Source organism: Balaenoptera physalus (assembly GCF_965194825.1).
Source record: "Balaenoptera physalus genome assembly, chromosome: 2".
NCBI classification, from domain to species: domain Eukaryota; kingdom Metazoa; phylum Chordata; class Mammalia; order Artiodactyla; family Balaenopteridae; genus Balaenoptera; species Balaenoptera physalus.
In genome coordinates, this window is record NC_138883.1 from 40,274,212 (window position 1) to 40,299,760 (window position 25,549).

The following is a 25,549-nucleotide window of genomic DNA, read 5'->3' on the forward strand; positions in this document are numbered from 1 at the left end:
GCATGATCCAAAATTATTCAAAATAGACAAAATTATCCAGAATTAATTCACAAAATTATAGTCAATAAGGTAAATGAGCTTTCAGTAGTCAACAAGAATCAACTGTATCCACTTATTCATAATTTTTTAGGTTTTATTTCCTTTATCATTACTGGCACCATGGTTATTAATTCTCATCCATACATTTATACTGATAGTTTCCTAAAAAAAAATAAAATAAAAACACCTGGGGCCCTATCAATTATATCACTGCAGTACAATTATCCTATCCCTCTAAGTATTAAAATTTTCCATTAATACTTATGACTCCATAGAAAATAAATATATCATTCAAAAATTCAAGAATCTTGAATAAACTTTAGTGTCTTTGTTTCCTTTCCCCTACTCTTTTTTTTTTTTGGAAAATATGGCACTGAAAGAGGTAGAGAGCAGGCAGACGCTATTCCCAGGAAATGTTTACATCGTCACCTTCATTGTCTAAAGTGCAACCATCTGAATGTCTTTCCTTGGCCAATATTATTTTCAGAAGGCCCTTGTCAAAATATCAGTTTCCTTGGGAGATTAAAAGCAGCCAAAGCTACCATTTCTTGAGGGCCTATTTTGTGCTGAGCATGTTTAATGTATTAAATCTAATCTTCACACCAATCCTAAGAGTTATCTAACTTTAGCACCATTTTCCAGAAGGGGCAATAGAGCTGAAGGGACTGGTTCACTGTGGCAGAGCTGGGGTTAACCTACTGCACTTGCTAATATGAAGTCTATCCTCTTTCTAATACCTTCTGCCTGTTCCTCCACATGTCAAGCCTGTTGCCACCTTTGGGGCTTTGCCTTAGCTGTCCCCTCTGCCTGGGATGCTCTCTGTAATCTTCACGTGGCTAGTTGCTTCTTGCCACTTGGGTCTCAGCCAAAATGTCACCTTCTCTTGAGTCCTCTATCCATTCTAGGTAAAGCAGTCACCTTGCCACACTCCATCACATCACCCTGTTTTAATTCTCCACTTAGCACCTAACCACGATTTGTTATTTTTTTGTGTTTTGTTTGTTTGCTTATTATCTGTCTCTTCATGAGAGGGTAGAAGCCCCGTGAGAGCCGAAATTCTGGATGTTGTGTTCTCTGCCCCATCTGTAACACCTAGAACGGAGTCAGGCACACAGCAGGTGCTCAATAAAGATCTATGAATGATTGAATGGCTTTCCTGCTGCCTCCATCACACACTAAAGTGGCATCAGGAAAGAATCTTGAAGTCCAGAGAGCTAAATTCAAGCTTCACCTTCAACTAGCTAGGGGGCTGCGCCCTGGGTGCCCTCCATTCAGCTCAATTTCTACCACCATCAGGTTGTTTTCCAAGGTCTCAGCAAGGTGAGCTGGAACTCAGGGCAGAATCAGAAAATCTTGTTGGGTCATAGGGACCCAGGCCATAGGAGACCAGGGGTCACAGGGCAAGAGGAACAGGCAAGCATCACTGATTTCATCATTTTGTCTTGGACTAACACAGCGGTTCACCGTAAGGCCCAGTACAGCTCAAGAACAGGGTAAATGTTTTAAGTATACAGATAAATCCTATCACTTTCTACAGGGGAAAAGTTTATATTAACAAAAGACACCAAGCCAAGGTCACTCAAACTGTCCTAGTTTTTATTTTTTTTTAACTTTTCATCTTTGCAAACCTCAAAGAAACCCCTTCAACAGTAGAGACTTTTGAAAATACCTATATAACACAACCAAATAGGTCCTAAAATGGGTCATTATCTAGTATATTTCACCAGGAGCCAGAAGTGAGAACACACTTTACATCTTTTTTCTCTAAAATTTATAGCTTCTCTTTTCTACTAGTTAACTGTCTCCTATAATTAGTTGAAGTGAAAATGTCCTCTAATTGCAGGGGAAAATATCAGTACAATGCCCTAGGAATTAGGAATTAATAAAAACCTTATTTTTGACACTTTTCATTGGAATTTCTTTTTTTTTCTTTTTTTTCATTGGAATTTCTTAACCTGAAGCCGTGTGTCCACAGTCAGGCTTCAGGGGACCACTAACCTGATGACACTTTTCCCAGCATGCTGGCAATATGCACACACGTGCATTTTTCTAGAAACAGGGTCCATAGCTTTTAACATCACTAAAACGGTCCAGGGTTCAAAAACAGTTTCAGAAGCACTGCTTCTGCTAAAAATTTGTTCTGAACTCTTCTGTACTGTGATGGAACAAGAGTAATAAAAAATAAAGCACTTAAGAGGTCCACAGCTCACAAATTAATAAATGCATTTTGTTTAGGAAATTCTGCTAATATGGCTTTTGTGTACTCTTTCAAAAATAATTTCAGAGCCTGGAACAAATCTGAGTATCAGCAGAACAATCTCCAGAAGACATTTCAGAAGGGAGCAGAATTTGCATTGTCCAATGGAAAAATGACCAGAACCACATTAACTCTGATACTGGAAGGGGCCACAGAGCACTGGCTGCCCAGACCCCAGCATCACAGGCAAGAACACCAAAGCCCAGTGTGAGGACAGAGGCACATCAAATGTAAGTGCTACGAGAGAGATGCAGAAATAGCGACAAGCAAGTACAAGAGATATACACGACTTGCAAATAAAAATTCAGCTTTGTGGTTTTGGTTTAAGTACTTGGAGAACAGACACTAGGTCTAGAGTATGCTCACACTGGCCCCATGTGACTTATTTCATTAAAGTAATTACAAGGGGCTCATGTTGGCCATGGTTCTATCCTATAGCAAATTTCTTAATTTTTTTTTACCGCAGCACAAACTAAACACCTTTGGTTACCTCTTAAGCATTTCTCTCCCTGTAAGGTCAAAGTTGTGCAAGGGTGAAACTTATGTGAAAATCAAAGGAACTTTCCAGAAGGCAACACATAATAAAAGCACAGTTTAGTCTTTCTACTAAAACAGCCTACGTGCTCTGACAATCACTGCTCTAATTTACAGGTGCTACAGAAACACACTAACATAATTCTTGATAAATCTCTCTGGATAGTACCACAATTCTCAACAAAAATCTCCCGTCTCATAAAATTCTTCAGTATAGCACTTAAACACTACAATAGCCAATACCTTTGGGCCCATTCCTCCATCTAATTAAAATGTCTGTCCTACAAGTGATTTATAGTATTTGTCATCACCTAGGGTGGATAGATAGACTGGTGGCTACAGACATTTCATGACAACAAAGCATTAATTACCATGCTAGTGAGAATGGCTTCTAGCAAAAGCTCAAATGGTGGGATTCTCAGTCACTCTCTGATGCGAGAAAACAGGGACATAACTTACCATCCCATAGAACAAGGAGCCCATTAGTGTAAATCAAGAAATATAGGCTTCCCTGGTGGCGCAATGGTTAAGAATCCGCCTGCCAACGCAGGGGACACGGGTTCGAGCCCTGGTCCAGGAGGATCCCACATTGCCATGGAGCAACTAAGCCCGTGCGCCACAACTACTGAGCCTGCGCTCTAGAGCCCGCGTGCCACAACTACTGAAGCCCACGTGCCTAGAGCCTGTGCTCCGCAACAAGAGAAGCCACCGCAATGAGAAGCCCACGCATCGCAACGAAGAGTAGCCCCTGCTCGCCACAACTAGAGAAAGCCCGTGCGCAGCAATGAAGACCCAACGCAGCCAAAAATAAATACCTTAATAAATAAATTTTAAAAAAAAAAGAAATATAACTGCATGGCTTGAAATGAGGACCCACTGTAATTCCTTAAGGCTGATTCTAAGCCAAGGAAATAACACCAACATCACTACCAATGCTGAAAGTCATTTAGACATGAGTTAAATCCTGTCCAAGCCTGAGCAATTTAGATTTGTACCAACTGAATTCTTAGGAGTTACTAACTTTGAGAAGATATAAGTCATTTTGACTGTTTAAAACCAAACCAGTTACTCCTAAAGCAAAGAACTGATGTAACTGCCTAACATATGGAGGCAGAAGCTTTAGAGATGGAAGGGTCCTTAGAGAGATTCCAGTGCAACCCCCTCCTGATAGAAACTAGGGAGCCGAGACCCTGATACACAGAGGCTTGCCTGCAGTCACAGCTGACAGATGGCAAAGCCACACCTTGAACCCAGCTCTCCTGACTCTCACAGAACAGTACCTATATATTGCTGGAAGCTGTACAATGAAATACAAAGAGTTTCTTTAATTGGGTAGTTAATACTATACTAATTTACAGTTAAAGTTAACTTCCCATGTATTTACTAATAAGCCAGCTTCCACTAAAATTTTAGGACACAAATATATATATATGTAAATAAATATCTAACTGAATGTATTTACAAATTAATAAATTAATACATATCTAAATAAAAGGAAATAAGTACATCTTCATATCTATGTAGATGGTTAAGTGTGTCTGTCTGTCACACATCACATGAGCTAAGGCAACAGTAAAGCTTTGGCTGGAGCTTTGGTTTCCACATTCTGAAAACAAAGGATTGAGCTATAGTAGGTTCAAAAACTCAAAAATTTCCCAGGACCAAGCAGGTAATGAGTCAAGGGGACTGAGTATTAGGGGGTGGTGGGGTCTGTGGCAAACTAGAGCACCACAGAACTAAATGCCTTCGGACTGAATGTTAAAAACATCACTGCCAAATGAATACATCTGTAGCCTGTCCATGGGCCTAAGAGCTGTCAGGCTTTTTGTTGCTGTTCTGAACTAGACCCTCCTGCTTCAACATCAGTGATTCTTTTCTGACCTGTACAAAGCTTGGGGGTATTTGATGGTTCAAAAAGGGTGTTACTGTTTTCTGTCTTGGGGAGTTAAATGTTCTTTTGGGTCATCTGTTCATAGATATTGAAACTCAGTTCCCTCCAAACTTTCAGACGATAGAAAGATTTCTGTGGGTCAGGAACGTTTACCTTTCAAAAGGGATCTGTGATGTCTCTTTGGGAAAGCATTATTAGGTCAGACGTTCCTTATCTTCTTTTGAGGGATGATTTTTCACAGTCCTTTAACTGAAGCAGGCCTGTGGCCATCCTATCTATGCTGGAGCCTTAAAAATCAACTGTTTTTCCTCCAGGAAAATGTTTCTGGTCTCCCCAAAGCAGGCACTCACCAGCATCTTAGTCCTTACTTCTGTTCTGTCATTTCCTGGTTGCTGTCCCCCCTACCTCCCCAATCTCTCTCCCCCTTGGAACTATGAGGCCTGTGAAGAAAAGGACCATGTCTATCTTGCCCACTTGCCTCTCCAAGGTAGAGCACAGTGTCTGGTATATAGGACATGCTCAATGGTGCATGAAAGCTCACCTAGGGCTTGGCATTTCATAGAGAAACATGTAATAGTCTGTTAGAGTAGCTACCCCAGGAGCAGAGGGGATGAATCTCAGTCAGTCACCCACACTTTTAAACCCTGAACTCCTCTGACCAATATCATACACTTCCATGAGAGCCCAATCCATTCATATATCCATCCTTTCAGGATAGAGGGGAAGTGGGCAGTGGAGATCTTAGGATGCTGAGGGAACACGAAGGAGGAGGAGGAGGATCAAACCCAGACTTGGAATGTCAGGGAAAGTTTCCTGGGTAAAGTGAGGTCTATGGTGAGACCTGAAGCACAAGTAGGAATTAGCATGGTCGCTCTTGAGGAACTGAAAGCTGCTCATTGTGGCTGGAGCATGGAGTGTGGGATGGGGTGAGGTAAGCAATAAGGCTGAAGAGGAAATCGGGGTCCAGATCATGCAGAATATTCTATAGCATTTTGAAGAGTTGCATTTTATCTAAGGGCAGTGGGGAACCACTGAAGGGTTTTAAGTAAAGGAATGACTATCAGCTCGGCAACTGAGAAAGATCATTTTGGATACAGCAATGATGAAAGTGGAAAGAAAGTGGTCAGGAACTGACTTTCAGGCCTCATTTTTATCATATTCTAATAAAATGGAGCAAGCAGCCAACACAAATGGAGTACCAGACCTAGCCAACTGTTTTACAAAATAGAAGAAAGACTACAGAAAATCCAAGGCACTCCTCTGATTCTACATAAATGCTTCCCATCTCATTAAAAAGTACTGCACTTTTACTATCACAACTAGTCATCATTCTAAACATTTGCTAGATACCAAAACTGTACTAAGAGTTATAATGATTCACTCTGCCCACCGACCTCATTAGCTCTCCAGGGTTGAAGCACAACCGAATTTAACATGTCGGGCTCACAAACTACCAGTGAACAAAGTTACACCATATTAACAGGTTTAGAAATCATAGTCTTTTAAAATAAGCAAAAGCAAAGAATTCTCCAAACAGTTTTCCATCCATTATCATATTCAAAGGACACAAGAATCTGGTCCAGTCTTTCAAGTGCAAGTTGGTATGTAATTAATTGATTTTTTACAAGGGACACTGTGATCATTGTAATAACTGGTCACTCCCGAATTACTTTCATTTTGTTTTTAGAAAGATGAATAGGGACTTCCCTGGTGGTGCAGTGGTTAAGAATCCGCCTGCCAGTGCAGGGGACACGGGTTTGAGCCCTGGTCCGGGAAGATCCCACATGCCACGGAGCAACTAAGCCCGTGCGCCACAACTACTGAGCCCGCACTCTAGAGCCCATGAGCCACAACTACAGAGCCCGCTTGCCACAACTACTGAAGCCCACACGCCTAGAGCCTGTGATCCACAACAAGAGAAGCCACAGCAATGAGAAGCCTGCGCACCGCAACCGAGAGTAGCCCCCGCTCGCCACAACTAGAGAAAGCCTGTGTGTAGCAACAAAGACCCAGTGCAGCCAAAAATAAATAAATTAATTTTTTAAAAAAGATGAATAAAATGTTTAAGTCAAGATCCTTCCAAAGTGCTTATACTTTACTTGCTCCAAAATCACATTTCAACAGAGATTTAGTGCCTACTATATACCAGACACTGCTCAAGATGCTGGACTTAGGACAGTGACTAAGACAGGTGGGGGTCCCTGCTCTCAAGGTGTTTATACCCTAAAGGCGGAAGGTAAAATAAGAAAATAAATTAACAGAATGATCTCAGAGAGGGATGAGTGCAATGAAGGGTGACAGATAATAATATGGTCTGGAAGGTGTTCTCTGAGGGGGGAACATCTGAGCCACAACTTAACCATGATGAGAAACAGCCAGCTCCACTGCAGCAAAATTCTTACCATGAAACTGAAGACACAATATATCCAACACAATTCACGTACACTGGGATAAACCTTCCTAGAGACGCTAAAATATGTTTCTTCCCTAAACGCTCCTCACCAATCGGCTCTGAAAAAAATTATTTTGAGAATGAATAACTGTACCACAAAGTACAAAAGAGAATGAACCGCTAGATAATGAATCTAGAAGATTCAATCTGATGCTATAAATTCATGTACCTGGATCCAGGAATCAAGGGCAAAGATAATCAACGATTGCCGAGTGGTAACCTGGCTGCTTCCCTTGACAAGACTACTAAACAGGTAACCAAGACTACTAAATAGGTAACCTCACTGAGTTGAGAGAAAGCAGCCCTCCAGTGCTGTAGGGAACAGAATGTCTTCAGGAGGGTTGAACCAGGAAAACAGCCTGGGATACTGCCAAGCAGGTCCTTCCTTCCTGAGGGGATGCCAAGGCCTTTCCATGACGCAGCCTCCAGCTCCTCCTGCCTCCTGCCATGTCCCTATGCTCTGCACTAAGTATTAAGTGCTGGTCCCCATTTGGAAAGTCAGCGAATACAGAGCAAATCTGTGAAAGGAGAAGATAAGGTTTTAACTTAGACAAACTTTTGGGTTTTAGAAGTTCAAGAAATTATGCAAAATAAACCGGTTCTAGAAGAAACAGAAAAAAAGCTGACAGTGATAATTTAGAAAATGAGACTGTGCCCAAAAGTCAGAAACTGTATTTAATGAATTTGGCTTTTTTTAATGCTTCTACTCTGATAATATTTTTTGCACTAAAGAGGCAACGTAGTTTTCAAGAGTCAGCCTTGGCTCAAATCTAATTCAGGCACTTATTTACCTAATATCTTCTTTGGTAAAATAAGGATAATAAATCCTCAACGTTTTTTCCCTTCAGCTTTATTGAGTATAACTGTCACGCAACAACGTGCACACACTTAACAGTGAACTATCTGATGTGCTTAGACGTAAGTATATAACTGTGAAATCATCAGCACAATCAAAATAATGAATATATTCATCTCGCTCAGAAGTTTCCTTGTGCCTCCTTTGTAATCCATCCCTCCATCACCTTCATTCTCCCATTCCCAGGCAACCACTGATCTGCTTCCTGTCACTACAAACTAGTTTACATTTTCCATAATTTTGCGTAAATGAAATCATACAGTATGTACTCTTTTATGTCTGGTTTCTTTCAATATGTAAATTACATATTTTAAGATTCATCCATATTGTTACGTGTATCAACAGTTCATCACTTTTTATTACTGAGTAGTATTCCATTGTATAGATACACAATTTGTTTAAATATTCACCTGTTGGGGACTTCCCTGGTGGCACAGTGGTTAAGAATCCACCTGCCAATGCAGGGGACACGGGTTCGACCCCTGGTCCAGGAAGATCCCACATGCCGCAGAGCAACCAAGCCCGTGTGCCAGAACTACTGAGCCTGCGCTCTAGAGCCCGTGAGCCACAACTACTGAAGCCCGCGTGCCTAGAGCCCGTGTTCCTCAACAAGAGAAGCTACCTCAATGAGAAGCAAGTGCACCTCAACGAAGAGTAGCCCCCGCTCGCCGCAACTAGAGAAAGCCTGCACGCAGCAACAAAGACCCAACGCAGCCAAAAATAAATAAATAAAATAAATTTAAATATTCACCTGTTGACTGACATTTTCCAGTTTAGGGGCTATCACAAATAAAGCAGCTGTGAATATTCATGTACAAGTCTCTGTATAAATGGTTTCATTTCTCTTGGTAAGTACTTAAGAGTAGCTAGGTCCCATGGTAACTGACACTTTAAGAAACTGTTAAAGTGTTTTCTAACGTGACTATTGTTTTATATCCTGCACAGTAGTATATGAGAGTTCCAGTTGCTCCACTTCCTCACCAACTCTTGGTATGATCAGTCTCTTTAATTTTAGCCTTTCCCATGGGTTTTGGTTTTAATTTACTTTTCCTTGACTAATCTTTTAATGTGCTATTTTCCATGAAGGGTGCCTATTCAAATCTTTGTCCCATTTTTAAATTGAATATTTTTCTCATTGTGTTTTAAGAGTTTTTATATATTCCCGTTTAAAGTCCCTTGTCTGATTTACATGTTGCAAATAATTTCTCCCAGTCAGTGGCTTGTGTTTTCTTTTTCGTAAGTATCTTCTGAAAAGCAATAGTTAATTGTAATAGTCTGATTTGATTTTTTTATAGTACTTGCTTTTTTGTGTCCTGTCTAAAAAATGTTTGCTGAACCCAAGGGCACTAAGATCTTTCTTCTATGTTTTCTTATAAAAATTTTACAGCTAAAATCCTTTTTTTAGGTCTATGATCATTTTGAGTTAATTTTTGTGTATGATATGAGGTAAAGGTCAATGCTCAAGTTTCTGCACATAGCTATTCAATTGTTCACGCACCTCTTGTTGAAAAAAATTATTATTTCCCCATTGAATTGCCTTGACATCTTTGTCAAAAAAGAAAGTCAATTGATCATATATGTGTGAATCTATTTCTAGACTCTCTTCTACTCCGCTGATCTATATGACTCTCTTTACTCCGATACCACATTATCTTAATTATGGTAATGTTATAGTTATCTTGAAATCAGATAGTTTAAGTCCCCCAACTCATCCTTTTTCAAAATTATTCTTAGATGAGTCTGGGTCCTTCACATGTTCATATAAACTTTAGAATCAGTCTGTTAATTTCTACAACAAAGCTTGATGGTATTTTAACTAGGATTGCATTAAATCTATTGAACAACTTGGGAAGAACTGTTAAGAATTGGGGTCTTATCAATATTGAATCTTCCCATTTATGAATACAGTATCTCTCTCCATTTATTTAGATCTTTAACTTATTTCAGTGATGGTTTGTCATTTTCAGTGAACAAGCCTTGCATGTTTTATCCAATTTCATATTTTGATGCTCTTTTAAATGGTATTTTTCTATTTCAGTTTTCGATTGTCTACTGATAATATATAGAAACAATTGATTTTTGTAGATTGGTTTGGATCCTGCAACCTAGCTAAACCTAGCTTGTTGGTTCTAGAAGCCCTTTTGTAGGTGTCTTAGAATTTTCTACAGACAGTTTTACTTCTTCCTTTGCATGTACTTTATTTTTTTAATTGCCTATGGCACTGACTGGGACCTCCAATACACTGCTGAACAGAAGTGGTAAGAGTAGCTATCCTTGTCACTCCTGATCTTAGGGGAATATCATTCTGTTTTTCACCATTAACATGTTACCTGTAGGTTTTTCACAGTTGTCCTTCATCACGTTGAAAAAGTTCTCTTCTATTACTAATTTGTTGAGAGTTTTTATCATGAATGGGTATTGAATTGTGTCAAATACTTTTTCTCTATCTATTGAGATGATCATATGAATCTCCTTTTTTATTCTGTTAATATGAAGAGTTGCACTGATTGATTATAAATGTTTAATCAACCTTGCAGTCCTGGTTATAACCCCATTTGATCATTTGCTATATTGCTGGGTTTGATTTGCTAAAATTTAAGATTTTTTATATCTATATTCATGAGGGGCACTGGTCTGTAGTTTTATTTATTTGTAATGTTTTCATCAAGTTTTGGTATAAAGGTAATGTTGGCCTCATGAAATGAGCTGGGATGTGTTTCCTTCTCTTCTGTTTTCTGAAATAGTTTGTATAGTTGGCAATATTGATTCCTTAAATGTATGATAGAACTCACCAGTAAAGCCTTCTGGGACCTTGAGTTTGCATTGTGGAAGGTTTTTAACTACAAACTCAATTGCCTTAATAGACATAATGCTATTCAAGTTATTTGAATGAGTTTGGGTCATTTGTATCTTTCAAAGAATTTGTTCATTTCATCTAATTGTGGAATTTCCTGGCATAAAGTTATTCATAATATTCTTTTTCTTTTTAAATGTCCATAGGATCTATAGTGATGTTCTCTCATTCCTAACACTGGTAATTTGTGTCTTTTTTTTCTTGATCATTTGAGGTTTATCAATTTTATTACTTTTTTTTTTTCAAAGAACAAGCTTTTTGTTTCATTGATTTTTCTCTGCTGTTTCTATTTTCTGCTTCAACTAACCTCTGTTATCTTTACATTTCTTTCTTTTTGCTTACTTAGGATTCAATTTGCTCTTCTCTTCTAGTTTCAGGTGGAAACTCAGGTCTTTGAGATGTTTTCTAATTTAAGTGTTTAATGCTGTGAATTTCCGTTTAAGAATATCTTTAGTTGTTACATTATATCCCACTACCTCCTTGGATATAATGTAAATTAAATGAAATATGTATAGTTAGGAAAGAAATAGTTGATTGCCTAATCCATGGCAGGCACTGTGCTTGATACTAGGAATATACTGCACGAAAGAGATCTAACCCTTTCTCTCATCAAGCTTAGAAGGTAATACAGACGAAACTGGTACAAAATCAATGTCAATGATTATCTTCTTAATACTCAGAAAGCATGTTAAGCAAAAAAGCATAACAACTTTGTTTTAGTCTAATAATAAAGGTGTCTTCTGTTTTTGTCTCTTCTCATGATCTAGCCAAAACTAAGCTGCTAGTTTTTTTTTTTTTTTAGAGTTTAGCAATTTGTAATTTCAATTGCAACAAATAAATTTATTGTGGAGTAAATTTGTAACTTTCTGAAAAAACTACACATTTCAATTTAATATGCTAAAGATAAATAAGTACTTCTGTAATTCTAAATTTCAAAACCACCTTTAGACCTATAAAGGATCATTTAGAAAACAAACATTCCATATATTTCCAAATATTTTCTTAAAATTATTTTCTTAACAAAAAATTTTAAAAGAAAGGAAACACACTACCCATTCTACCCTATCATCACAGTTTCAAAATAGCCAGAACTTTTAAAAACTGCCTCCTAATTGAATATGAGTGTCTTGACAAATCACCCGTTTTAAGGTCATTTAAATGCTGACCTACCCTACGAAACACACATATTTTCCGGAACACCACATTAAACATCTAAATATAATTAATTCAGACAATTATAGATATAGAAATTTAATTTACATTTAAATCTATTCAGCCAGTGGGACAATAGGCAGCTCTAAATACCCCCACCTTGTCAGGTAACCTGAATCTTCCTACACTTATGCTTCTTCCAATCCTTATCTTGTGGTCTTCATTTAGGCTACAGGTTCTCAAACTTCACTGCACATTGGAATCACGCGGAGAGCTGAAAAGTACTGTTGCTGGGGTCCACAGCCATAGATTCCTGTCTAGAGTCTTTAAACGTGGGGATTTTGAAAAGCTCCCCAGGTGATTCAAATGTGCAGACTAGGGGTAAAATGAACCAGTCTAGGATCTCTTTGGGAAAACAGGTTTCTAATGGTCATTGGTCAGTCTGCACCACCATAGTTCAGAACCTAGTTCTTTTAGAGCTTTGCCCAACCTAACTCCTAATCAGACACTAATTTAATAATTCCATTCAGATTCCTAGACTCACCTCTATTTCCTGTCCAGAAAGTCACAGGATAAAAAGTCAATCTCTATTTTGGCCATTCCTCTCCAGACCACTTCTAAATTCCACAAAGTAAATTCAGCTGAAGGGAAAGTAACTCAATATAATTTGATGATATGGTTAAACAGTCATTATGGCTTTTTCTCCTATTTAAGAGACTACTCCACAAGCTAGCTGTAAGTTTACAAAGTATATGATAAAATTATCAGTTCCTCAAAGTGGAAAATAAATATCTAAATGAGTCTTCCTTATTATCCATCTGATTCCCCCACTTGTTAATTTCAAACAGGTTTTCAATACTGAGTCACCATTCTGGGCTCAAAACTGACATCCTCCAGAATTTAAATCATTGAACTCCCGAGAGTCTTCCAAGGGCTTACTCCATTTTGCCAGGCCAGACCACTTCATCATAATTATCATTTCATCACATAAGAGTGGGAAGGATAACACCTGCATCACAAAAACAGTATGAAGATTAAGAAGCAAAAGCATTTTAGCACTGTGTAGAGTGCTCTAGACATTTTAATTTATTTGCAGCAGAAATTTTGCCTCATGGGAACTATGTGAAAAGCACAGGCAAGTAGGAAGTTGCGGGTAACTACCTGTCAATATGCAGAAGCACCAGCAGGTGAGGCGAGGGGAGGGGGGCAGTTCACAAACTGCTGAAGAGCCCTCTCAACTCTCAAGACCAATAACAACAGAAACATATACTGCAGGACTCACAGCTCTCAGGCTGAAACTGAACTGAAGTTACAAACACACGTAAACCTCATCTCCTTGGAAAACTGCTAAACAAAACTTTGCCAACCGAAGACCCAGGCACTCCAGTCCCTGCCAATGTAGGTTATGTACCTCTGGGATGTAATGGATGTGCATGCTGAAACACGTGTGCACCTCTGAGCTGCTGAACCAACACGTATCCATAAACATTATGAATAAGACCTGCGAGAATGTATCGCTTTCTCCTAAGAAGCGCTTAAAAAACTTTACCCAAATCAAGTCACTTTCCTATCTATCACACCTTCTTTGCCTTTCCTGCGTATTACCCTCAAGCTGAGAGTTGGGGGTCCTTACCCAAAGTCTGGGCGGAGGGGGGTGACCGCTCCTACCCCAACTTCCCGTTAGCCCAAGCTGCCATCCCGAAAGGGGACCGTGTCCAGGATGGCTTCCTAGAGACACACCTGTGCCCTCGCGCACCACCAGTGCCGTGGCCACCTGGGCGAGAACCAAAGCGAGGACCGCAGTGGAGGGAATTCCCTGCGCTTGGGAAGATGGGAAAGCGGGCCCCGGGCAAGTTTTGTAAAATGAAGGGGGGCAGAAGGTGCGGAGTGGGCACAAAGGGGTGGGTTCAAGGTACTCACCCAGCCCTCGAAGGTGTCCGAGGCGCCGGCCGTGCGCAGCAGCTCCTGGAACTGCAGGGTGCAGTTGGCCACAAAGTGGTCGTAGCCCAGGGGCGTCTCGTGGAAGACAGCCAGCTCGAGGTGGCCACCGTCGGTGACGTTGGCGCAGAATTCCTCGTTGTACGTGGGTTTGTTGGTCTTCTGCTTGGTGCTCGTCTGGCCCACGCGTACCTGGTCCACGCTCACCGTCAGGTAGGGGTCCAGCAGCTGATAGCCCTTCTTGAAGAGCGAGTGGCGCAGGGACCAGCGGGTGGGCTGCAGCCCCACGGCCTCGCCAATGCGGACCCTCAAGTAGCCATTGAACTTCATGGTGCCGGACGACATGCCGGGGCCGCTGTCCCAGACCAGGGGCCGCGCGGTCTCGCAGCGGGAGAGCGGGGAGCCCTCGTTCAGGCCAGCCCTCGCGGCGGCCGCAGGAGTGGAGGCAGCTCCCGGGAAATGCGGAGCCCAAGCCCCCGTCGACCAGCCATTCTGCCTCCCGCGCCGGACCTTCCCTCCCCTCCTTCCCTCCCTCTCTCCCTCCCTCGCGAGGTGGAAAGGAGGGGAGCCGGGCGCCAAGCCCTCAGAGGGCCGGGGTCGCCCGACCGTCCCTCTCGAGCCTCCCGGGGGCTCGCGCGGAACTCGCCCCTTCTCCAGGGCCGGGAAGCGCCTCTCCCCGGAGAGCCGGAGCGACCCGTCCGGTTAGCTCGAGCCTCAAGCGTCTCCTGCCCCCGCCTCCTCCCGCTTCTGCTCCTGCCCCCGCCTCCGCGGGCTCACGCTCTCCCCCACTCGGTGAGCTTCAAACCAGGAAGCAGCTGCCGCCCCATCCCGGGCAGGAGCCTCGCGCCGCCGGGCTCCAAGTTCACGGCAACCCTGCGCGGGGCTGGCGCGCCCTCCGAAGCCCGGGGGCGCGGCGCGCGGCCGGCGCCCGACCCTGCGTTCGGTCAGTAGCGGGGCGCAAGCGGCCTGGGGAGCGCGGCGCAGGCCGGTTCGCACCGCTCTGCTCGCGCTCCCTGCAGCGGGGTCTGGCGGGGAGCTCTGGGCTGGAAGTTACCCCAGGTGCAGGCCATAAAGGGAAGGGCTTGCGGCCCAGCCTGAGCGAACACCTGAGGCTTGGGAGACAGACCCAGGGAGCGCCGGAAGGCGGGAAGGAGGACGAGCAGGGAACCCACGCGGCTGGGAGTCGCCCGCGTCCCCCAGCCCACCCTAGGAGGTGGGCTGGCGACCCAACGTGGCCATCTGGGAGAGGCCCTGGCCGGAGGCGGGTGCGTGACGGGGAGGTTCCTTTACCTAATCTTTACAGGGATGGCTCACCCCGAGTTCAGCTTGGGCCCATCCTGTTTGTGCACCTTTCCTGCGGAGAGTAATTACACGGTTGTTGTGTGTGTGCGTGTGTGTGTGTTTTTAATAGAGCAGTAGTGATGATGGAAATCCTGTCCGCCTCCTTCCTCGGAGAGGTGTGTCTTGTTGCACAAAGAGCAGGAAAGTTCAGTTCTGAAGACAGACATGGCCGGGACGTAATAAATCTCTTCCTCTGCGGGGTGATTCCCGGTCCACCCAGCCCTGCATGACAAGAGCAGTAGATGTTCACACACACAGTCCCTGGCACATGTGCTCGATCGCCTCTTCTAGGAACACTCGCGGCTGTTGCTCTCTTTATGAGTCAGAGGGGGCAGCCTTCAGTTTTTTTCTCCACTCAGGGCTCCTGCAGTTTTTGTCCCCTGGGAGCTCCTTACTCCCTGAGGGCCAGGTCAACCAATTTGTCTCCCATAAAGCCTAGGCCATTCTTAAGATACTTAATTACATTCTCTCTGGCGACTCAGTCTCCTGCTAGCAGGTCAGTCTTTCTAGCCCCTCTACCCATAGTGCCCTATTTGGGGGCTCTCTAACCTAGGTTCTCAACATTTCACTGAGGCACACTATGGAATGAAAACAAATAAGAACAATGGGTCGGTGGGGGAGGGCCTGTCTTAAAATAACAGCAAAATGTCCTTAGAAGAACAAGGCAAGGATGCAACACATCATCCTAATGACACCTTAGCTTTGGACAGGGCTTGTAAAGCAAGCTCTCAAACATCCAAGGAGTTCCTGCATGGCCCTGGTGCTCCAGGAGAAAAGGTCAAGGGGACCATTTGGGTCAACTTTGTCATCCTCTCCTCCGAAGAGTGGGACTCTAGCTTTAAGAACCACTAAAGGATTTGCTGCTGTTGGGCTATAATACTAAAAGAAGACTGTCCCAAATCGTGGCCAGCTATACAGCTGCCCTAGGGTTGTGTGATGAGAGACACAAGATACTCCGTTTTTGCCCTGTCGGTCAGTGTCAGGCATAGGTGGGCAGTGGTGACGGAGCAGTGGGCAGGATAGCCATGCTGCCTGCTCTCCTGGGGCTTATAGTCCCACAAGGGAGGAAAAACAATGAAGAGAGGGTGCAGCGGAGGGACAGGCCAAGGTGCCATGGGATAACGTAACCTGGGGGGCAGGGGTAGTCAGAGAAGGGCCACCTAAAACAATCGACAGCAGAAGGATCTGTTTATTCTGGGTTCCTGAGAAAAGGGGCAGTTTGACCTGTTTGGGGAACAGGGAGGATTCCATGTGGCTGGAGGGGCAAGTGACTGCAATGAGCCTGAAAAGGTGGGTCGGGGTCCGAGACTGACCAGAAGTGGTAGGTTTTTGGACATTAGCTATGAAGAGCTGGAAACCTCTGGAAGGCTGTTCAGCAGGGCCAGGACAGGAGGAGATTGGGGTTTGAAAATCCTTTCTGGGGCTGTGTGAAGAATGGGCTGGAAGGAGCAAGCACAGGTGTGGGGAGACCACAGAGGAGGCTGCTGCCGAACTCCAGAGGGGAGGAGATGGTGACCGGGACGCGGGTGGTGTGACGGCAATGAGGATAAGGGGGTGGAACTGACAGGTCTCGGGGATGGATGGAAGGGAGGGAATGAGGAAGAGGAAAGTATCAAGGGGGAACTTGCAGGAAATCAGCCTGAGCAACTGTGTGGATTACAGAGCCATTAGTGATTAGGAAACACTAGGAGAGGAGCCGCAGATTTGTGGGAGGGTTGGGAGGGGGTGGAGTTCAATTCGAGACAGGTCAGGTTTGATACACCTTTGATACATTTAAGTGTAAATCCCAAGTGGGCAATCGGGGCTATGTGGCTGTGAAGGTCAGAGGTGGAGTCTGAAGTAAAGGCATAAATGTAGGCGCCATTAATATAGAGATCGCAATCAAAGCCGGCATAGTGGATGAGATCTCTGTTCCAGGAAAAGATAGGAAGAGAATGTAGCTTGAGAAAAGAAGGGGCTTAGGATGCGGCCTTCCAGAAACCCCAACATCTATAGGTGGAGGGGCAGGCAAGGGAGTTGAGAAGCGGCAGGCGGGAGTGAGAGAAAACGCAGGAGGAGGTGGTGTTAAGTTATTGTGGAAACTAACCCAGAAGTTCTCCAGCAGGAAGGAAAGGTCAGCTAGGTCAGAGGATGCTAAGGGATTAAATAAACAAGACTAAAGAAGCCCTGTGGCGTTGGCAATGGACAGGTCCTGAGTAATCTTTGAGCCGATTCAGTAGAAGGGTAGCCGTGAAAGCCTATTTGGAGTAGGTCGAGGTGAAGAATAAGAAGTGGAGAGCGTGAGTTTAGACACTCTTTCAAGACGTTTGACTGGAGTGAGGAGAGTGAGAGCTGAGAAGCAGGATGCAGTCACCAGATGGAGGGCTTTTTAGTAAAGGGAACAATGCAGGAGAGGAGAGAGTTTGCACCATTCTGAGGCTGCAGCAGGGAATGCCACCTAAGGCACATGTGAAAAAATGGGCCTTAGTTTAAGAAACATCTATGCTTGTGGCTCTTAGCCTGCTGTCTAAAATTGTCTGCCTATAGCCAGGGGAGATGGTCTACAGCAGCCCCAGCTTCCTGGATTTCTTGTTTAACAGCCCCAGCAGAACAAGGATTTCCTCTACTAGTATCCTTAAATCAATCTTGAGGAAGACTCTGTCTCCAGCCTATGTCATGCGTCATTAGGTGGCTCCTGGGGTACACTAGACAGGTACAAGACAGCACATAGCACAAAGTCCCTGTAGGGAAGGACTAGCTGCCCATACAGACCTCACCTACATGACAGCTGTTATCCAGAGCTGGTCCTGACTTTTAAGGAAGGCAGGGGAGCAAGAAGTTCCCTCTCTCTACACATCCCACCCTGCTCACTAGTGGCTTGTACATAATACAGTGTAGCAACTTCCATATCTGTGTAGACTACTTTGAAATATGTATTATAGGTTCTTTTATAGACTAGAGGTTTGGTTTTTTTTTTTCTTATCACTATTACTTTTTCTTGTCTTAGTCACATTATAACTTTGGGCTTCTCTATATACAATTCCTAGTACATTGTCTAAAAGCTTTTTGATTGATTGCTTGATTGACTAAATCACTGCCACTTTTCTAATTTCTTAAGGAACATTTCACACAACCCCCATTCCACTTTAAAATAGAATTAGAGAATTTAGAGAATAATGCAGCCAGGTCAAAAACTACCCCATGTTACTATAATATGACACAGCCTTTGGAGGGCAGTTTGATACCATACATCAAAATCTTCAAAGTAAGAAATCACTTCTTTGCCTGAAGAGGTCCAGTAATAGTGAAATGGCTGAGTAAATTATAGAATAACAACTCAATGGAATATCACATAGTTATTAGAATGACATACGATAACATAGAAAAAAGATAGTAAATAGCATTTTAAAAATCTAAAGTAAGAAATATAAATATACTATGAAGTACATAAAATATGCATACCAAAGGATTAAGATTGGAGTTTAACACAGATAAACGAACACAGTTCTTAGAATGTTGGACTTACAAACGAATAATAAATGTACTTATCTACAAGGGCTCTGAAGATTACATAATTCAATATAAAATATGTGATACATGGCCAAGCACAAGGTACATTTCAGCTGTTACCTCAGCTGCCATATTACCATTTATTAAGTATCCACCAGCATTGTAACAAGGCACTTGACAAACATTTCATTTGAGTCTCATGACAGCCATAGAAGTAAGTGTTATTATCTCTATTTTACACATAGGAAAAGTGAGGGCCAGAATGGTTAAGTGAATTGGGTCACATAGTTAATACATGAAAGAGCTAAGATTTGGTCCATTTATCAAAATATGCACGCCTAACCCCCATCCCAGGTGGTTTTAATGCATAGCAGGAATGAAAACTATTATACACACTGAGTACAAAGAGGAAGAAGATGGAGATTCTCAGCAGTCAGGAGAGAGTGCTACACAGAACAGGGGTTATAGCAGTGCTGTTCTTTATCCATTTCTAAATATGCAAAGGTACATATGTATAATGGTATATGTATAAAGGTACATATAAAGTGGCAAAGGTGGGCCACAACGTCCTTATACATGTTCCAAAAAGAACAGAAAAAGGTAAGCTATTTCACAGATGTTGTACCATTTCTCAGAATTCAAGGAAGACACGAGTATCACATGGAAAAGGACATGTTGTATTAGGCAGAATGAATGAAAGAAGACCCAAACCTACACACATCCCTGTGAGGCTTCTGAAACCAGGATAAAAGGAGACTCTTCAATGACTTGGAGGAAGAAACAGAGGCAAAGTCGGGAGGTAGGTTGGGGTGGGAGGAGTCTGGGATGAGATCAGAGTAATGAGGTCTTCAGAGAGCCAAAGGGTCCTGACACAACAGTCTGTGAGTCAGTGGATGAACAGCTCACAATGAGAGAGGGAACGAGGGAAAAGAAGGCTGAGGGGCAAAGTCCTAAAGAGCAGATGGGGTAGACCGGCTGAGCTTCTCACCCTTCCTCAAAAGAAGGGCCTTCAAGGCACTGAGGTCAGAACAGAGGAGCAAACATAAAAGTAATACCCCCATAAAAAGCAGTCAAGTTGTCTAGACATAGCCTGGTGATCAGGAGTAATGACTCCATAAGACATTTCTGCCATTGTTTTCTAACAGGAAACTCCAGTGAAGTTAAATATTTTCTGAGTGTGAACAGAACAAACACAAATCTCTCCCATGGCTGATTTACTTTTTTATATAACTCACCTACTTGAATCTACCCATGTTAGAATATTTTCATTTAAAATCCCTTACATCACCTAAGTGCCTTTCTTATTAGTACTATGGAATCCTGGAAAACCTTACAGACATTCTGTTAAGAAACAGATTCATAAAAGTCCTCGGTCTGAATTACAGTTTGGTAGATTTTTTAAAAAGACATACCTCATATACCATAAGAGATAAATAGTTTAGGGGAGCCAAGACTAATTTGCATTTAGTGACCTCCAACATTTCTTTGTCTCCACTTCTATAATCACAACTTACAGAAGCATGTCACCAAATGAGGCAAAAATATCTTTTGAAACTAAAATAATTCAAAATTCCTTAATTCTGAATGCAGAACTTACTGTAACTCTTCATTTTAGTATGTTTTGTAATATCTTAATATTTCTAAAAAACACTAGTGATAGAAGCAAGCGAATATGGTTTAAAATAGTAATAATTTTCTCTAAACCTGTTATTAATGTAGTTAATGGTCCAGTTGTTCCGTTAACTTTTATCACTTGGTCCATTAACAAGCTGAGTGGTTATTAAGTGGCAACCAAGTTATTAGATTTTATGGCTTGTGTAAGAAACCTGTGAGAGGAAAATGATTATTTTGCTCTAATGGCATCTTTCTTTAGCCCTTTGCTGGATTTTCTCTGTGTCTCATTGATGGCATTCTTGGGTTTACTCAGTGGCCATCTAATCCGTAATTCCATTCTGGTCATTGGACATCATACTCAGACTTTTCAAAGTCCTCTGGAATTGCCTTTAGGTCATTTGTAACACCCTCTACATGTTCTTTCAGCCTTGGAACTGAATAGTAGATAGTGATAAATTTAGTACATAAAATGGCTTTTGTCAATTCAAGTAATCTTAATAGGAAGATCACTTGGGCCTTCTTGGCTATGCTTTTTCATAGTTGTACAAAGGGAGAGGGGAGGAGCTTCACTTTAAATAGAATATTTTGCCAGAATGTAGCAGTTACTATTTACTATAGTAGCCATTACAGATGTTCACAATATACTGTTAGTGAAAAAAGCAGGCTATCAAACTGTAATTCAGCAGGATCCTATTTGGTGTAAAGTGTGCATGTGTATGTTGTGTGTGTGTGTATGTGTAAATTTGGAAGGGTAGACCCCTAAGTGTGAACAATGGTTATCACAGGTCATAGATTACAGAGCAGAGTCTGGCTAGTGTAGAGGTTGAAAACAAGGACTCTGGAGCCAGATTGCCTCCACCCAAATCCTATCCCCTATAGCTGTGTGACTTTAGGCTCTACCTCTCCTTACTATGCCTTAGTTTTTCATCTATAAAGTGGGTTAATGTGTGTTCTATAGAGTTGTTTGTAAAGCCCTTGAAACAGTGCCAGGCACATAGTAAGCAACTTTATAAATGTTTATTATTGTGGGTGGCTTTTTCTTCTTTTCATTTGTCTCTATATTGTGATTTTTCTATTTTTTTCTGTAATGAAAATTTCAGCAATTTAAGTTTATTTAGCTAATATTAAAAAACTGCACACCAAATCACAGATAAGTGGACTTTAACCCTTTCAAACTGTAATCATTTCCTGTCATCTTTCTGGTGAAACTTGAACGTCTTCTGGTTCTTTGAAATGAAAAAGCAGTTTGTCCCCTCTTCCCAAGAGCTTGTAGTTAGTTCATAATAAGAAGGTATAAAAAAAGCTTCTCCATCCTTGAAATCTTGGTAATGAAGTGTAAAATTTTCACGTCAACCCCAATCGTCTTTCTCAGGCAAGGAGAAAAATTTAACTTTCTACAAAACCAATACATATTTACATATTAAAATCCCCCAAATCCCTTCCCCTCTTCCCTTTTTAGAACTCTGACTCGAGGCGTTTGTTTAGAACACAGAAAGTTAGCAATGTTTATTGTAGATACTAGAAGAGCAAAGTAGGTAAATACTTTGTAGTAAAGCAATGTACTGTTTGTTTTCTAATAATTTACTGAAGTCCCACAATACAGGCAACATAATTTTAGCTCTAGAAGCCAACAAGTGAGAGAAGGGCAATTCAGACTTTCTGGCCATGATTTTGGGGATGGAGTAGGGACTTGGATGGCCCAGGAATTGGCATTTTTGACAAAGTTTGGCAAGCTTAGCTGATTCTTTTATACTTCATTTCAAGAAGCCCAGGCATGAGAGACAATAGCGTTCAAAGATTTAGTTTTGCATCCTCTAAAATCACTAGATGACCTTAAAGAAGTCACGTGATTGCACAGAATTAAATGAAAAACCAACTTTAAAACACGTGGCAAAGTCCTATGGTATTATTTAAATGTTATCAGTTCTCCCTCACCCTGATGCTCACTTTCCCTTCCCCCACCTCATTCTTGCTGCTTCACACTACGCCACGTGTCCCCTCTCTGGGCTGAGGAATTTGTGCTCAAGACCAGGGGCTCTACTCCACCACCCTCAGAGACTCTTCAAATCAGAGGGAGAATTTTTGACACATTGTCTTAGTTCAAATATAATCACTCACATTGAGATTCTAAATATGGAGGAAAACTTGAAAAAAATAACACCAGTAACAAGACAAACAAATACAGAGAAAATAAGCTCATGGGCTAAATGGGCTTGGAAACACAAAAACCACTTATAGTACTAAGATGAAACTTGGGCTCAATACAGGAGAAAGGAAACCAACAAAGGAATTTTACACATTTCCCTGACTTACTCATTTTTTTGAGAGTTTGAACAACTGAAATCAGGAAACACCTGTGCTTGTTAACATTAGTTAGGAAATGACTTTAAAAAACTTGGACTCAGCTTGAGATAACTGATGGCAGGCAGTGATATCATTCGAGAGTCTATATTTCCATGTAAATGCACAAGCTACTTCTGTTAGTTTGGGTCCATTTTTGTAATAGCAATCGAAGACTCAATGCATTACATTTATGGGGTAACTGTTTTCTTTTCTTGTTTTAAAATTACCTGGCACTTTGCCACATGTTCGTTTCCTTTGTTCCCATTTATAAGTATTCGACAAATATGATAACCACCCAGAAATACAGCTGTCATTACTTTGAGATGAAAATAAATGTATGGAATGAACGTTTTAAGATGAAAGACAAAAATATAGCATTGTAATAAGAAGATGGGTTGGAAAATAAAGATACAAACGCAAAAAGCTTGGGTCCTTTGATCTGGAAGGCATGACTGAGAACTCTAGACGAAAACTATTTTACAGATGAGGAGCCAGAACCAGAAGTTGGCCATTTTTCATGTTGTTTATTACACATTCCCCGGGTCTTCAGAATGTGAGGCCAGAGCTCCCCAGAGCCGGTTCTAGTCTCAAGTAAACTACTGACTCAGTATGCCTTATCTCTAATCGATTTATACAAACAGCAGTATCATTTATATTGCTTGGATATGTTTTGTTAAACAATAAAGTAAAACATAAATTATGGTACAGTCGAGGATTTATTTCAGTTTCTTAGAAATTCAGTGTCAGGAAAATTTGTTTCTAGCATTTTCCTTTGACATGCCAGTTAAATTATAACCAGTGAGAAATGTTACTTTTGTTGTTCTTAAGAAAACTACAAATAGAATTTTGTGCCAGTGAACAAGCTTTGCGTAGATCATTTTATTATCTCATAATTTTATCACACTTTTTAAAATAGAAGGATATTAGAATACACTTAGTTCTACCCACATTTTATTTTAAAGTCTAGAAAAATGTCTTTTCAATGTTTGATAAACACTGTAATGAGTCTCACAGATATTACTGTTAATTATTGATCATTGTCATTTAGAAATATTAATTATAATAATTTAAATGAACTTCAACAAACTAACAATTATTGAGGTTAGATTAAGAATACATAATAATCATCAGGAACAGTGCCCTGACATAGAAATGAAACAAAGATCTTTAAGTGAAAAAAAGAAAAGTGATGTTTTGTTTTAGTACTTTATTAAGGTGTATCGGGTTGGTCAAAAAGGGCCTTCAGTTTTTAAGTAAAAATAAAAGACACATTTTTCATTTTCACCAAGAACTTTATTGAACAACATATTCACCCTTTTGTTCCACTACCTTCTACCATTTTCCAGGCAACTTCATATTTCCATCTTCCCAAAACTTTTTATTTTTTTGAGCAAAAGACTGTTCCAGGTGCCCTTTACAGTCTTCCAGGGAATTGAAATTTTTTCCGTTAAGAGAATTTTGTAAAGACCTAAATAAATGGAAATCCAAAGGTGCAATGTCTGGTGAATATGGCGGATGAATCAGAACTTCCCAGCCAAGCTGTAACAGCTTTTGCCTGGTCATCAAAGAAACATGTGGTCTTGCGTTATCCTGATGGAAGATTATATGTTTTCTGCTGACTAATTCTGGACACTTTTCATCAAGGGCTGCTTTCAGTTGGTCTAATTGGGAGCAGTACTTGTTGGAATTAATCATTTGGTTTTCTGGAAGGAGCTCATAATAGAGGACTCCCAATCCCACCATAATACACAACATCACTTCTTTGGATGAAGACCGGCCTTTGGTGTGGTTGGTGGTGGTTCATTTCACTTGCCCCACGATCTCTTCCGTTCCACATTATTGTACAGTACCCACTTTTCATTGCCCGTCACAATTTGTTTTAAAAACAGAACACTTTCATTACCTTTAAGTAGAGAATTGCATGCGGAAATATGGTCAAGAAAATTTTTTTCACTTAACTTACGTGGAACCCAAACATCAAAGCAATTGACATAACCAAGGTGGTGCAAATGATTTTCAGCGCTTGATTTGGGTATTTTGAGTATGTTGGCTATCTCCTGCGTAGTATAATGTTGATTGTTCTCAATCAGTTAATGTCTCAATTTGATCGCGATCAACTTCAACTGGTCTACCCGACCGTGGAGCATCATCCAGCAAGAAATCTCCAGCATGAAATTTTGCAAACTTTTGACACATTTGATCAGTCACAGCACCTTCTCCATACACCGCACAAACCTTTTTTTTGCATTTCAGTTGTGTTTTCACCTTTCTTGAAATAATAAAGCATAATATGCCGAAAATGTTGCTTTTTTTCTTCCATCTTCAATATTAAGATGGCTACACAAAAATTCACCAATTTTGATAAGTCTTTTTTAAAATGCATGCTGGTATGACAGCTGTCACATACAATCTAACAAAATTGTTTTGAATGAAGTTAAAGACAACTAAGTGCTACTAGAGACATCTTATGGAAAAAACAGAACGAACCTTTTGACCAACCCAATACATATCATACCAAATCATACAGAAGAAGACATCCACTTCTGGCTGTACAGAGTGACTGGTACTGGACTGGCCCTCCACTGAAACCAATTATAAATATCTGAGGTAACTGATTTCAGGCACTTGGCAATAAACATTGTAGGACTGTGATACTTGGGAGAAGGGAAACACACAGAGAGCTCCACATCTTCTTCAGCTCTCTGCCTGGGGTCACCAACTGGACCATAAGGAAGTGGAATCCAAGGGGATATGGATGTCCTGCTGAGCTGAAGAGGTGCAGATAGAGT

General features: G+C 41.4%; 1 protein-coding gene and 1 pseudogene across 2 annotated transcripts in view; one reads left to right on the forward strand and one right to left on the reverse strand.

Moving 5' to 3' along the window:
- PRKCH (protein kinase C eta) overlaps nt 1-14,649 on the reverse strand; it is a 221,605-nt gene extending 206,956 nt beyond the window's left edge. Inside the window, exon 1 of the mRNA XM_082450419.1 lies at nt 13,956-14,649. Coding sequence (XP_082306545.1) covers nt 13,956-14,318 — 363 coding nt within the window. The 5' untranslated portion in view covers nt 14,319-14,649. The remainder of the gene's footprint in view (nt 1-13,955) is intronic.
- Nucleotides 1-25,549, forward strand: part of LOC309655336 (putative E3 ubiquitin-protein ligase TRIML2 pseudogene) — a 396,542-nt pseudogene that overhangs the window by 311,317 nt on the left and 59,676 nt on the right. The window lies entirely within an intron of this gene.